We start from the raw sequence: 16,689 nt of genomic DNA, 5'->3' as shown, positions 1-16,689 counted from the left end.
AACGGTGGATGACGCTTTGGTATCTCAACTTATGTTACAGAAGCTGGTACATATGTTTGTAACTAGCATGAGGCGAGAAAGGAAAACACAAGGGCACCTGATTTAAGATGGTAGGCTGTCCACATAATAAACGCAGCTGTCCGAAGGGATATGTGTGTGTGTGTGTGTACTTCGATGATGAAAGAATCTCTAACCAACTAAACCATCATCTCTATGTGAAATGGTGTTTTTTCTACCTTTACCTTTACCTCTACCTTTTTTCTGAAATATACATTGTATACTTGTATAATCTTTGTATTTAGTGGTCACCATGCAGTTCAATACTTTGAAAAGGAATATTACATATTTACTTACGTGTCCTTTTAAAATGAAAAATGAAGTATAAAGCTAGTTTATTTTTATTATATATATATATATATATATATATATATATATATATATATATATATATATATATATATATATATATATATATATTGAAAAGAAAAATATATTTTGGAGACAGCACTGCTCTGTTTCGTCCTAACCTAGCCCACTTTTTAACTTTACGTATACTTGCATTTTCATCTACATGTAAGCTCAGTTCATTCATTACAGAATGCACCTGTTTTAGATGCAGTAGATAAAGAAATTCGACCATTTATTCATTTGCTTTAAGCCAGTTCAGCTTTTCTGGACACCCTCAACCGATTAGTTTGTGCTAACGCCGCGTCTTCTAACAAGACGCTAAATGGAAGACATCCATGTTTCTGAAGCACAATCATTAGGGCGAAGACTGACCAGTGGTTCTCAAAACATTGGCGCTATTAGGGCCACGTGGGTTGCTTCTAATTATAGTGGTTACCGTATTGTATCTCGATTGAAAAAACATGAGGGAACAGAAGCGATTATAAAATTGCCCCGGGGTCTTCTCACTTGGCACTGGGAGTGGCTCTTGAACCTGGCAGTGCGCCTTCCAAGTTGTAAAAGCACTTGTTTTAAGTCGTAAGATGTTTAATTAATTTTGTTTTTAAACAAACACAAATTACAAGCAGTTTGATTTCTGTTGTGTTCCTGCTGTCAACGTAATAGAATTTAACTTTTGCCAATAAGGACGTTTGACCCACAGGGTTGAAATCTTAAGTACTCTGCTGACGGAGTCTTTTCATCCGTCAGTTCTGAATATATTTAGGTCTTGCATTGTGTGGAAAAAAATATGCAGTTTGATATGTGTTATTTTCAAGCTTTTCTTCTAGAAAAAATATTCATTTAAAGTACTATTTTAAGAAATACATCTCCAATCATACTGCTACCCTTTTTCTCCAACATGTTCTTTGTATTGTTTTCTTTAACAAATGAATGAAAAATATATCCACTTGCCTCATCTCTCTTGACAACGAGAGGATAGTGTATCAGTGGATCGGTTTTGTGGCTTTAATGTTCTCCCAACTCGCCCACTTTGCTCTTGTAATTGGTATTTAAAGAACCACGTTGTCAAGAACACGACATTTGGTGTTTCACTCTGTACCGCGATGTTAAACCGCTATCAAATGGCAAAAAGTTGAATAATTAAATGTGTATTGATCTGTGGGAAGTATATAAACATTAAAATATTTAAAGAAATGCATTATAAATTATAAGGTAAAAGATTACCGGCATAAAGTGAAGCTCACCCAAGGAATGCGTCAAATCGTGAGTGCCGATCGCCCTGTGCACTCATGGAGAAGTTATGGAATGGTTCCGCGTGACGAGTAACGCTCTGTTTTTATATTATTTTTTTTTATATTCCCAATGCGTAGGATCTATCCAGAAACGAACTTGACGCAAAATTTGACGCAAAATATTCCCCATTGTACAAGAGATGCGCACTTGTCAACAAACTTCAACGACATTCTTTAAGACGAAAACAAATGTAGGCAATTACCACAAGTGTCATTTATAACTTACAGTACGTGACTCGTTTCCATTGAGGCTCAAAGCCGGAGTGTCGGATATTATTTTCTTTTCCCCGTGGACTGAACGAATCCACCACTTGCGAATCGTTTCGTATTCAAGCGTCACGATTCTGCGATCACCCAACAAATATAACGAACTTAGTTTTTTGTCCCCTGAGACGACAGTGAAAAGGTGTTTTTTCATCTCTCTCTTTCTCGTTCATTAAGCCATGAGATAGCCTAGTTTTTACTAAAAATAATCCTTCTCTTATTATTCATGGATAATCAACACAGGAAACGTGTCGTTGCATACAGTAGGAACATCCTGATTACATCCTCTGGTATTTGAAATATCAAACTATAGGTGAATGACATTTTCAGTATATTTGCAATTTTACTACCGAGTAGGATTCAAAGACACCGCGAAGGACATCAGCATTAACGACATGGCAATAATATCTTCAGTTTCCTGTCTTTTCTATCATGACCTCAAACATGAGGATACGCTGAATGCCATAACCCTTTGCAGTAGTACATGTGCTTTCAGTCGCATTCAAGAAGCTAGAAGATGTTAGAAAATACTGTTCTAACAAACTACGCCAGTAAATTATTCAGAACTGGAACAAATCATACCGTTTGTCCTATTTTGAGCTTAAGTGTATATAATTTCAGCTTCCCTAAATTGACTGAGGTTCTGGACAGTAGAGTGTGTTTATTCCATTGAGGAATTCTGAAACATTTTACACTGCTCAAACGGCAACACAATGTTTCCGAAACAAGCACAGCGAAATATGCAGCATCTGACACTTTATATTTACAAATTTGAGAGAAAAGGAGTTTTTTTTTTTTTTTTTTTTTTTGATAATGATTAAAATGATCAAAGATTAGGTAATGAGAAATATTCAAATAGATAGTTTCTGAAGTACCGTAGATCAACTTTTTCACACGTAGATACGTTCCGCGTAAAGGTCAATAGACATTCATCGATATTCAGGCCAATCACAGAGATGGCGAATTTACATTAAGAAAATAAAGCTAACTAATTTTTATTTCATGGTCATACTATATTTTACATTATTAATCGCATTGGCAAACAATTCATACAACATCACTGGTTTATGTAGCTATCATGCACCGATGGCTTATCTTTATTTAATTAACACGAAAAACAAAATTGTCGTGCAGCTAATTCAATCAAAACTGGCTTATATTTGTAGAAGATGACTGCCAGACGTCTGTATCAGTGGCACTGGATGGGGAGGAGTCGGAACTTCTGTTTATCAGCCCTAAAAGCAGCAACATAGGCGAACAGGTATGTACCTAGTACTGCATGCGTGTAGAGCTACGTCATAAGTTGTGTTCCCATTCACAATGGAGCAGCCAACTTGTACAGTTGTATCACCATAAGGTAATCGTAGGCAGCAGAGTTAAATCACGTGATTATAATGTTTTAATATGTGAAGGATAAACGCATCTTTCTGGTGTAGTTAAGGGTGCACTGTGGTTAAAACATGGACTGATTACTCTCTGCATCCCCAGAGGGTGCACTAGGAGTCTTTTTTCCAACCCCACAAACGGACGTTGTGCAAAATTGCTTGTAAATAATAACTTTTGCTGACTCGTCACATCATAATTTTTAGGATGATGAGTCTTATTAAATATTTGATATATATTATTTGTCCCTAAGGCCATAACATTTAATACAGGCAACAATTTGCTACATTGTTGTTATTGTTAAATGATTTGGATAGTGGGGTTGTATAAAAACAGCCTTTTAGGGCAAATCTTGAACAATCTATATTCTTTGTTGCCTTCTTTCTTGAATGGGACTATGAAAGTTTGTGTTACACTGGGATGGAGTAGACATAAATGTTGAAATCGTGATTTTGTATAGTACTTTACGGGGCCCTGTTATAGGAGGGTTGTCGGTTGTTGGTTGGCAGACACACAAAAGAACTTGATTAAGATTCGACAGAGCATTTGGTTAGTGTTTTGTCGCTGCTAACGGAAACGAACATTTATTTTTTTTTTATTTTTTTTTTTATTTTTTGTTAACATGACAAAGCCGTGGTTTGTTACAGTACTTTATTATGTACTTCGTCTGATTATGAACTTCAAACTCTTGGTAATTTTCTCCAGTTGGGAAACCCCAAGTCCAATTCAAATTTCCCCTTTCTTTCCATTTCCCGACCTATTTCTGAAACTTGTGTGGTACTAGAAAGTAAGTAAAGAATGTATTTGAACAGAATATCGTTGTAGGAGAATTCTTAAATGGTTTCAAATTTTTCAAATGGAATTTGTTGTTTTTTTACAAAGAAACACGACAGAATTCTCATATTTTGGAAAGAAAGATATGTCCTAGTTGTTACCCAATTTTGATTCCCCCGCCGATTTCGATAGCGAAAATCATTGAATTCCAGAAAGCAAGTGGGCAATTCTATTAGCTTGAAGTTGAAATAAATGGTGAATGGATTGAAAAACTAATCAGAGGCGTCACTTGGTCCCTGGGGTTTACCATATATAAATAATAATATCGCACAGAAAATTAGGTGGTTTGGTTAAAGCATACATTCAGAATGGCACAGATATTTTACTATGAATCCGCAGGCCATTTTCCTTAACGAAAGGGCGTCTTCAGCAAAAATAATCTGCAAGATTTCAGCTAACTGTTCAGCAAGATTTGTTCACGAGAAAGAATAAGTTGTGTAAAAAAAAAGCGACGAGGTGATTAGAGCACTCATATCCAGAGTTCAGAAAGTAAATCCTCGTTATAAATAAATCTATCCGGACAAATGAGCTTACATTACTTACAAGGTCAAGGTCATTTGTTATAACAGTGCCAATGAGCCAGTACGTGGGCGACTGTCAAGGAATTAATGTCTACTGTATCAAATTACCTCTTTAAGAAATATCCCCCAGCCATTTAGATGCGTCAAAATATGTCGATATCGCATACAGAAGGCGTGGAAGATCGATTGTTTTGTGGTCGTTTTTGGTTTTTAATTGATGCATTGTGATAGGCACTTTGCTCTTTTAATGATTGTGAAGCATTTGACTGGAATGTCTGTTTTATAAATTGGGGCATCGCGAGCCGTAGGATGTCCTACCGACACACACACACCCAAAAATAAGGAAAAAGCATTTATTTATACATTGAATAAAACATGAATTAATACTTTATTTCGGAACCCATAGAACCCACTGATTCTTTTTACACCTACAGTGTATCCAATATGATATTTATGAGTTTTATGAAAAACATTATAAAAACTAAAAAAGAGATTATTGTTGCCAAAACCAAAATTTAACCGACGGAAACTGAGCAGGCAGCATGTTAACGTAGGGCTTTTAGCGTAGGCTTCATTCTTACTATATAGCGTGCATACGCATATGTAACTTTAATCAGTAGAACCATATGTCATATCCGTGTTATTGGATCTGAAATAGGCTTTTTCGGCTTTCACGATTTGTTCTGTGCTTCATCATTCAGATGTTAAGAATAATGGTCATGAAAATCCCAGGGGAATAATTATTATTGGATAGTTAACCAGATTTGGGTGTGATTAAGTGATTAAGGGAACGAGTGCTCTCGGCAATGGACCGTTGCAATATCCAGCGCTGTCTACATTAATGCCTCCAATCACTCTCAAGACGCCGGGTGAATAGGTGAGAGTTGCATCAAAGACTTCCAAACATTCAGACTTCATCGCGGAATCAGTTATGTCCCTCATAGTGTTTCAAGCAGTATTTCTTTGATTATAAACATGCCAAAACAGAAACATTGGTCATCGCTGGGAAACTTCAATACAATGCACAGCAGATTTTGACCAGAGAGCCTAATGTTGCCAAGATATTTTAGGGCATACGCTGCCTTGGGGTTTAGATTAGGAAATATGTAGAGGCATTGTTGGTGTCAATGTTTTGAAGTACATACAATGAGGATTCATTCTTTAATGTATGCGTACCCTTATTTCTCAAATACATTTTGTAGATACATTTTCTAAAAAAACCTGTCCCCAGAGGTTTAATTATTGCTGCTTCGACAGCAAACGACCTCATATAGGCGTATACATGCATACCCTCATTCCTATTTTCCAAATCAATTTAGGCAGATTTAGTAAACGCGTTTTAACTTTTACCTTCGGACAATAAACTACTTGTGCTTCAGCTAATAATGCTCACTGGTATTTTAAATTGTCTAGTGATAGTGTGAAACGCGTCTTTTATTTGTTTCTTTGTTTTGCTTGTTTGCTTGCTCACTCATGGACAAATATACGTGTTATTCGTCCATGGTTTATTTGCTTGCTCACAATTGTACTTTGTTTCTGTGCATGTTTGTTTGTTTAGTTGCTTGCTTGTTTGTTTATATATTTGTTTGCTTGTTTGATTTCTTGCTTGCTTGTAGTTTGTTGTTTGTTTGTTTAGTTGCTGGCTTGTTTGTTTATACACTGTATGTTTTTTGCTTGTTTACATTCTTGCTTGTTTGTTTGTTTGTCTAATATACAAAGATTATGTATTTGTTGCTTACATATGATCCGACCGTTTAAAAAATTTATACCTCTTCAAACTCAGACATCAACACCTGATTTAGGATTTCTACGTTATACTGTATAGTTATTTTGCCAAATGTCTAAAACACGTGCCATCCTGCACGTGCAACCTCTAATTAGGGTCGTAAATCAGGTGATGCAAAATTATGTTTGGCACTTTAATTTGCGGCAGTCGTTTTGTAAAAGCCTGAGTCAAGTGCATATCCAATGATCTGAAGTCGGAGATGATTTATTCTCAATCAAAGATATGCAAAAATGATGGCACTGTTCTTTTAATCACGAAAGTGAATCACACTTTATGTGGAATTAAACTGGAGACAGTGTCAATGAACGGTTCCCTGTTGCGAACAAGTGCACGTACCGTAAACCTGTCTGCCGCCACTTCAGAATTGTTATATTTGACATAAAATATTATAGATCCCGCCATGTTCTGAGATAAAATATCGCTCGTATATGTGGGAACGTGATATGGGGTTTGATGGTTCCATGCATTGTGATGAACCGCGGAAAACTGTCGTAGGTGTGCTGTGGATTGCTAACAGCGGTGCTCACCTACTCGTACCGCCAGCCTAGGGATATAACACGTAACTTTACCTGCTCTCTTCTCTTGTTAAAAGCAATCTCCACGATCTTTTGACATTTAATAAGAAACCCACCCGCATATATATGTAATAGTATATATTGAAAATATATATACGCATGACGTCAGTTTCCTCTTGTTTCCCAACTGAATGATTCCGACCACCCAGGCCCAGGTAGATAGTCCCTCACTGTTACTAAAGTTTATAATAAACAGTTAGCAGGTCTTGAGTGATGATAAAAATTTGAAACCTGGAGAGTTTCAACACGTGATAAATATTTCATCAAATTACCTCACATAAACATAAACATAAAGCGTACATGAATGGATAGGGGGCGACACTTTACTCATAAAGGGAATAGCGGACCACACAAGGAGAGAAAAGACTAACCTGTGGCGCTCAGGAGTTTCATAAGATATCCAGGTATTGCGCCGTTTTTTTTCCAAAAGTTCCTCCCATGGGGGAGTAGGGTAGGGGATGGGAGTAGTTGGGGATTTGACCCCACCCCCACCCCCACCCCCGCCCCCCGCTCCTGCCTTCTCTATATCCTCTCAGTGGATTACATACTGGGGATATCTAGCATTACCTTGCATTATCTAGTACAAAACTATGGGACGCCATTAAGGGCAGTACGACACATGTTCATGCCGCGATAAAGAGTAAAATGACTGCGTGTACATTCAATTACCTCGCTATAAGGAAAGAGCATGCTATGTCTTATGACTGATGAGGAAGTAGAAACAATGTAGGGTGCAGACGCCATTATGAAAATATGTGTGTGTGTGTGTGTGTGAGTGTATGTGTGTTTGTGAAAGTGCCAGTGTGATTTCATAGCTAAAAAAAGGTAAAAATAACTGTACTTTGTATAACAGAACAATGTAACAGGTATCTTGACCTATTTGGGCCATTTATCTCTGTCGAAGAGGTATAAAAATTATTAATCCTTTAGTCCTGTCTCCATTGTAGGACTCTGATTGGCCTGTGGACGCTGAGGTGGACGCTTACGTCATCGTATACTCCGTCACCGACAAGAACACGTTCCAGTACGCTACCAAGATCTTGTACAACTTGCGGAAGGTGGCAAAGAAGGACTGTCCCATCATTCTCGTTGGCAATAAGATCGACCTGGCTAGGAGGCGCAGTTTATCAACTGAGGGTAAGAATTTTAAATCCTTACTCAAAATTTGTATAATCTGGCAGTGAGGTCTTAACTTCTTATCGCTGCTGCAAAATTGCCGCATTTTTGCCATAACATTCGAATTTGCATGTTCTCTGATGTACAATATGTAGTACTTAGTTAATATAAAACTGGGACAATACATTTGTCGATTTTTTACAATAAGCACTGTTAAATTCAAAGTGAACTACCTACCCTGACCACCCAGTTGGCCGAACTGGACGGGTCATAGGTTTAGTGATGATTTTATTGCAGTTTGAAAGATGTTTTGACAATTTCGACGACAGCAGACATAGGATCGAAGTACACTCAAGTGTGGTGATCAGCATTAAATTAAATATAGTCGATGAGCTGTAAATGTACGTCATTAAGTGTTATGTCATAGATCAGAAACAAAAAATCAATATCAGGACGGTAATGTGCACTTGCGTGTCGAGGAAATGTTTTAGTGAGGATTGCGGTTGAGAACAGATTAAAAATGCTTTTGGTGTGAACGCACTGTTTAGAGTTCAGAATAGGTCGACTTTTTCATTGGTGTGTTCAATTAAGATAGCGGGCATCGCAAAATATGAGCTAATTTTTTTTTTTTTCAAAAATATGTACAAAGAATGTTTTATTAGATTATGATAAATGGACCAATAAATAAATGGGATAGAAAGACAACGATGTCGTTTATTACTAAACGCCAAAACCGCTAAGCTTCTGGTGCTGATATCGTACTTCTTATTTCTTTCAGAGGCTAAAGATGTCGCATGCCATTACAACTGCAAATTCATTGAAACGTCCGCCGTATTGAAGATGAACGCAGACGAACTGCTAGTGGGGATACTAAAGCAAATCAGACTGTCGGAAACACACCAACCAGATGACTTCTCAACAGCCCGAAAGATGTCGCTGCGAAAGTCAAAATCGCCAGTAAGAACATTAGCTAAGGAAATCATAAAGAAATTCTCAAGTAAAAGGCGGACTTCAAACGCGGCAAAGTCTTGCGAAAATCTCTTTGTTTTATAAGGTTTTCATTCAGCAAGACATTTTTTCAGGGGTTGCATAAGTTTGTAAATTATGGATTTGGTGTTGTTGGCTATAGGAGAGAATCAGGCAAGAAAATATTACAGCACAAAGGGAAACAATATACAGTTTATACATTGTACATGTAGCCTTAAGAAATAAACTGCATTTTCGCACGTTTTTGCCATGAGTTCCACGAGACTGATGGATAAAGGCATATATATACAAACCTACCTCCGTTAGGAGTCTGCCATGTAATGGAACTTGCCGGAACGGGAAGGATTTTTTGAAGTATACAAAAACTGGCTGATAAGGTGAAATTAAAGTCCATTTCACATTGCATTTTTTTGTTGTGAAAGTGAACACTGGCTTTGCTATAAGCATTTTCAGTTACATTGATATTTTGCTAGGGTGTCTGTCATTTTGATATGTTAACTGCTGCTTTCAAGATAATTGCCAAGTCAGGAACAGTGCCTCTCCTTGACATTTCACGTCGACGCTCTCTTGTGTACTTTGATAATGATCGAACAGTAGCATTTTATTGACAAATTATCCAACAGGACTTTTAACATAAACCCTACTATGGATGGAAATGCGTCTTAAATAATCATATCTTTTCATTTTTGATTTATTTCTAATTCACCACCAGAACGAAGCTCTCCCGCGGAAAGGAACGGAGTGAGCTTGTGGTATTTTTTTACATACTGCAGTGCCCCATTTGATGATTGTAACGCACTCCTTTAAGTCATGTTTCCAGTCATGCTTTGTGGCTTATTGGGGCTAATCTTAAAGCTTTGGACTGTGGCCTTAGCTACAATGGCACCAAATGGGACAACAGAAGGATGATAGCTGATATAGTACCGTATTTGGTTGATTACTAGAAACGTGACTGCAAATGCAACCTTGTGTTCTCATATATTATAATATAACACTTTTCACGCTGGTTTCACCGTGATAGACTGCAATCGTTTGTTTTGTGCTGCTCTCCCGTTTGTAAAAATGAGTCAATATCTTTATCTTTTGTACATATAGACTGCTTAGCGTTGGCAAAATCGTCCATTCCATTGTTATTTCCCTTCACGCTGGTGCACAGATTTGATACCGAACTATTGTGAATAAGCCAATATTTGTAAAATTTTCATTATACGAAGGCAGAACCAGGGTGACACAGAGGGTCGTCTCTAACCCCAACACCCATCCCCCAACCCCCCACCCCACCCCACCCCCATCCCACCTCACCCCCATCTTTAATGTCCCCTCCATTGCATTGCATGCAGACATGCAAATTGAAGCGGGGCGACCATTTTTTTCCCCTTTTTTTTACATGGGCGCCCCTCCTTCTTCGCTCTCCTCCGTACCCAGCAGTAGCCCACTTGTAATGTCTGTACATATTATATTATATTCACCAGAGCACAGCACATTTAATGTAATCTTTAGTGGCAATATCATGCATTAGATAACCGGGAAGATGGGTTTTGTATATTGTTTTGAAATAAAGTATGTTGTGCCTTATAATGAAAGACTTCTGCTCATTCGTAAACGTTAACAAGGGCAAAAGAGAGAATACCTTTTAGAAGCAATTAGTTGTAATTCTTTTGCAATATATGGGCATATGCTGCAATGATAATTCTCTGAGTATATTTGGACAGGCGGTTCACATACATGTAATAAATGGACTTATGGGGCGGTATTGTCACTGTATTTAATAGTTAGGCGGCTAAGCCAAAAAATTGTGCAAAAGTTGATAAAAGCATGAAACTTTCCACGATGAATGACCATTGGGTGTTTGTCAATTTTGGATCGGGGGGCAACTCCAAAATTCACAAGTACCCGGATGAGCAGCTTTCTTAAAATATGCTGACTCAGCATTTTATGTACATCCAGAATTCACGTAAACGAGCACTACCGGCGTTAATTATGATAACATGAATAAATTTGAGAAACGTACACTAACTGTAAACATCTATTACAGCAAATTTGACGTCATGATGACGTCACTGGGTAATATTGCACAATAGAAAATGACAAATATCCACTCACTCGTATATGCCAAATAGTCGAACCCTGCAATGATCTTTCCTGTAAACATTCATTACAGAAATGCATCCTTGAGGGCTAGAAAGGTTGAGTTGGCTTGGTTTCTACTTCCGAGACTTTGAGCATTTTCAATATGGCCGTCAATTTTTAGAGAAAATAGAAAAACAACCAAGAGTTGACAGATGTAATTTATTTGTGGCTATTGTGAATACATTTCCCGTAATGAGAACACAGTAGGATAAATGACTGCATACTAGCATGTTTCTGTTATTGAAAAATCAAAATGGCCGCCAACGCATACAGCAGAGGATGAAGTAAAGCAGTATAATCAGTCTATAACTTGTATAATTAGTCTTATTAAAACTTTTTATGCCTTCGATTTTTCTGTTCATTTGGATTTTTAATTAGCCATGATCCTTACCTACCATTATCAGCTTGTTTGACACTCAAAAATAAAAGGAATGAAATGAAAAAAAAGAAAGAATAATTTTCAAAGGAGGGGGGGTATAAATTTAAAAAAATTAAAAATAGTATAAAAATATTTTAAAAATCAATTACAGACTTATTTTGGCAATTTCGTTTTGGTGGGAGTCTGAACTGCTAGAGCACGTTTTAATGCAAAATAAACATTCAGTAGTCAGTTGTTACCATCTCAACCATGTGAATAAATTTTGCTCTTACAGGGCTAGACATTAGCATATTCCACTCAGTTGCGAATGAACGCATCCTTCCCACCGGGTCTCCCGCTGACGATCTTCCACTAATGAGCCCCTGGAACAAATATTCAAATTGCCTTCTCTTTTTGCTCGGATCAATAACTATCTCCCGCTGACGATCTTCTGCTGACGAAGTCCCTTAAACAAATATGAAAATTACCTTCTCGTCTCGCTCGGATCGCTACCGATATTCCGCTGACGATATGAAAATTGCCTCTTCATCTCGTTTGGATCGCTAAAGTCTAAATGACATTTGCTACGGACGCCGTACAATGAACTCGTACACGTTTTCCGTGGGATTTTTATGATATCGTAAGTGGCTACGGGCAACGGCAATTACCTCTACAGTACAGGTTTGTGCCGTGTCTTGTCGCTAATATCCTTTGCACGGGAATCTTAGGTGTTGAGATGTTTTTGGGGAGGTATATAAACAGGTGCATGTTTGAGAAGGTCATTATATCCGCAGCAGTGTTCAAAGATGGTAAGCCCAATCATACTTTGCTTGTCCCCGATACCCCCTCTCCCCTCTTGTTCTTTGCTGTCTTTTTAGGCATTTTTAAAACTTGACATCAATATTTTGGCCGTAGACTAGACGTAGAAGCCCGTATGTTGGATTGGGACCCAGGCTAAAGGGAAAATTCGCTTTGTCGGGTGAAAGTGATTATACCGAGTCCGTTCAGTCTCAGTGCAATTGCAGCACGCCTTCCGTGTGGCTTTTCTTGGAGATAGACACGGTGTCGGGACATATTCATAGGATTTTTAGCACCCATGTGGTCAGAATAAAAAAGCACAACTTCAAATTTGTGAATTACAATAGTTTTAAACACCTTTGCTATTGTTATGCCCCCTTAACCCACCAAAGGTAGAAGGAAACGAAGCCATCGCCCGCTGACGATCTGCCGCTGACGAAGTCCTTTGCACGGATATGAAAATTGCTTTCTCGTCTCCCTTGGATCGAAAACAACCTCCTGCTAAAGGTATGAAAATTGCCTTGGCGTCTGGGTCCGACCGCTGCCAATCTTCCGCGAACAAAATCCCTTGAACCAATATGAAAATTGTCTTCTCGTCTCGCTTGGATTGCAAATGATCTCCCTCTGAAGATTTGTAAATTGGCTTCGCATCTTGCTCCGATGGCGAATCACCTACCGCCGACGATCTTCCGCAAACGAAATCCGTACTTGAACGAATATGAAAATTACCTTCTCCTCTGTCAGCGCTGTCAGGTGCTGCTTGAAGGTCTGGTATGTTTCAGCTTTCATAATTAAACGGCAAGCTTGCTTAAAAATCTAATAAAAGTTGGAAATGCCTAGCATTGGTCAGTAGCCTTATTTTCAAACATTAAGGGGTTGCTTCTGACATATCAGAAATGACTGGCTGGTTAAGGGAAGAAGAAATTTGACGAACATATTTCCTTTCCTCTTTGTAACATCTAGTTAACCAATCTGTTTTATAATGTTGCCTGCATTTACCACAGGCGTATTATTTTACTGACATACAATGTTTATGCAGATTTCATTCGTTTAAAATCTTTTTCAGCTGAAAAACATAATTTACCATCTTTTTACCTGCCTTTTCCGTGCCGTTTTGGTGGCTATTTTGCTATTTCTATTAAAATGACTTGCAGATTATGTGAAAGAACCCCTAATAAACACCACCTCTGTATTTGTATAAACATGCAAATAGACTTTAAAATGAAGAATCTTCACGCACTGTATATAGTTTGATGTAAATTGCTATGAATACTTATGTAATTTTGCGTAAAAATTGGCAGCCATTTTGGGTTACGAAAAGTGCCAATGTCCCAGAAGTTAGTAAAGCCAAGCTAAGTTGACTTTTCTGACCAAGAAAGGGACATTTCTTTTTCAAACAATTACAGAAAACAACTTAGTGTTGTTCAACTATGGGACCAATTAGATTGATAACCTGCTACTTACGCCCTCACCACACATAAGTTGAATATTAAACAAGCAGATAATGGTTGTGTAGGAAAAAAGCTAACGAAAAATCACGATGAACGGAAAAATCAAAGAAGAAGATGCCGTTAATTAGACTGATGATACTAGAAATATGCTGATTTTGCTGATTTACTTTACCCTTTGCCTCTTGGCGGCCATTTTGTTTTTCTATCAGTAACAACGACGTGCTAGATGTAGTCTTGTGCCCTACTGTGTTCTTCCGACATGAAACACATTCACAACAGCCACAAATAAAGTATATCCGTCGACTTCTGGTTGTTTTTCTGTTTTTCCTCAAAAATTGACGGCCATATTGAAAATGCTCAATGTCTCGGAAGTAGCAATCAAGCTAATTATACCTTTCTAACCCTAAAGGATGCACTTCTGTAATAAAAAATTACGGAAAAGAAACATTACAGAGTTCGACTATTGTTCCTGTAGTAGAACGTGGATATTTGTCATCCTAAATTGTGCAATATCACCCAGTGACGTCATCGTGACGTCATCATTGCTCTCATAGATGTGCACAGTGAGCGTACGTTTTTAAAATCTATTTATGATATCATAATTAGTATTGTTAGTGCTCGTTTTGATGAAATCTGAATGTACATAAAATGCTGAGTCAGCATATTTAAGAAAGCGTCTCATCCGGGTACTTGTGAATTTTGGAGTTGCCCCCCGATCCAAAATTGACAAACACCTAAGGGTCATTCATCGTGGAAAGTTTCATGCTTTTATCAACTTTTGCACAATTCTGGATATAATTTGGACTTAACCGCCTGACTATAAAGGCAAAATGTTTGATGTGCCCCCAGAAGTCTTATGAATTTCGGTAGTAACATTTAAATGTTTGTGAACGTGATTATTTAGTTGCCGGTGAGCAACGGCGCAGTTAATCAATTTGGACATTAAAACTTCTCTGATTGTAAAACATATTTGTGAAGTTTTAAAGTGCGAATTAATAAATTGATGTCATGGTGACCCAGACACGGTGCTTGCTTTTTTCAACTGAAAAGAAGCGCCTTGTACCTTTAACATACCTCTCCACTAATTATGGCATGCATTGCTGAGTTGATGTAAGATTGAAAGATGCATAATTAGCAATTAACGTTTTTGTAAGAAAAATTATCAGATTTTAAGATGTTGTGTAGACACGCAATAGATTAATATTAATATTTTAAGTGCCAAATATTTGTTGACTTCAAGAGAAAAAAAAAGACAGCATGTTCATTTTGACATTTCACACCTTGTTACTTGACACACTCTTCTACACCGGACAGTTACTTTATTCAATAAATTGGACACGTCGATATTATGATACTAAAAAAAGCTGTAACAGCGTGAGAGAGTACAAACGAACCGTAGAGCATTAATTAAATCAGTTTGACAGCAAAATCAGAAACAATATGATTTTCACTGAATAGTACAAAACTTTTTTAAATATGGGTGTTCTGGGGTAACATTAACGCAATAAATAAATAAATAAATAACAGAAAAAGTATGAAATATCACTCGTATATCCTTATATTAATTAGCCTCTTTCTGGTCCTTTGGTTCGGGTGACTAAAAAGGCACAATAACCATACCATACCATAATCTCTCAGTAATGGAAGTGGTGGTGACATGGGTATCATCGATTTCGATATTTAAGTTATAGCAAACTCGTGCACAAATTTTACTTGGTTTATCTCAGAACGTTCGTGGTGCACGAGGTTATTCCAGAGAAGGACGGATGTAGTTGTAGGAAAGTCGACTTCTTGGAAAGAAAAATGCCTTTTATGAACACATTAACGTGCTTTAATGAAAAGAGGTGAAATGCATAAATGATCACGTTACAGGGCTTTATTTAAATTTGCCCTTGATTATATCTGGACATCTTGCTCTATTCCAGAAAAACCAAACGCCCACAGTCTGCCTCCCATACATATATTTACTATCATAAGGGTCCGTCTGACCTCTGTATCATGTGATTTATCAGACGAATCAGGAAACAAGTGCCGTGACTTATACCGAAAGTGAAAAAAAAAACTTATCAAAGTAAATATGTTAGTTTTAAACACACATTTTCCCCATGTCTGCCCTCCGCAGATCCTCAGATAGGGGCGTGACATTTTCAGCCTGTTGGCCGTGTTCGGAACAACACATACATATGATAACGTATAACTGTCTACCGGTAATCTCGCTAACTAAACCAATCCGTTTAATGATAAAAAAGTTGCGGTAAACCACGTATCTTATGTTGCCTTAAAAATGGTTAACATTTTGGAGATAAAGAAATGGAAAAGACATGGCTAATTTCTTTTATCCCAAAAAATAAAGAAGGATGAATTAAGTATAGGATGAGAGAAAAAGAAGAAATGCCCTGGTGACCGAAAATACTTTCAATATAATGACAATATATTCAATATTGATCAAAAATTATTGAGTCTTTAGTGGGTTGGTAAGTAAAGATCTTGAAATTCACACTTTGTTCATCAAAATAAAAAAGAAAAGAATACTTCTTCAATATAAAAAAAATGAAAAGAGTACAAGAAAACGAAAATTTAACAGTAATAACGCGGTGTGGATGTAAAAGAGCTCTGATGCCGTAGGGGTCTCAAGCATAGCCTGGTACAAAATTCAAAAACAGACGCTTCAGCGAGTTTGTAACGAGCTGAAAGCCACCCAGTATTCAGAGGGTACGTTTTAGACCCCATTCCCACAGATTTTAGATCGATCTATCCCACGACGAGCTCATTTTGGTGTATTTTGC

The 16,689-nt window shown here is 37.5% G+C and overlaps 1 protein-coding gene across 1 annotated transcript in view; it reads left to right on the top strand.

The window, feature by feature from the left end:
- LOC106179371 (GTP-binding protein REM 1) overlaps nt 1-10,749 on the top strand; it is a 37,691-nt gene extending 26,942 nt beyond the window's left edge. Inside the window, exons 2-4 of the mRNA XM_013562983.2 lie at nt 3,131-3,225; nt 8,011-8,200; nt 8,958-10,749. Of these exons, the coding sequence (XP_013418437.2) occupies nt 3,131-3,225; nt 8,011-8,200; nt 8,958-9,232 (560 nt within the window). The 3' untranslated portion in view covers nt 9,233-10,749. The remainder of the gene's footprint in view (nt 1-3,130; nt 3,226-8,010; nt 8,201-8,957) is intronic.
- Nucleotides 10,750-16,689: the final 5,940 nt, after the last annotated feature.

The sequence above is a fragment of the Lingula anatina genome, chromosome 4 (assembly GCF_051362555.1).
Source record: "Lingula anatina isolate TDL-2025a chromosome 4, LinAna3.0, whole genome shotgun sequence".
Classification (NCBI taxonomy): domain Eukaryota; kingdom Metazoa; phylum Brachiopoda; class Lingulata; order Lingulida; family Lingulidae; genus Lingula; species Lingula anatina.
This window is presented reverse-complemented; position numbering and strand designations above follow the sequence as displayed.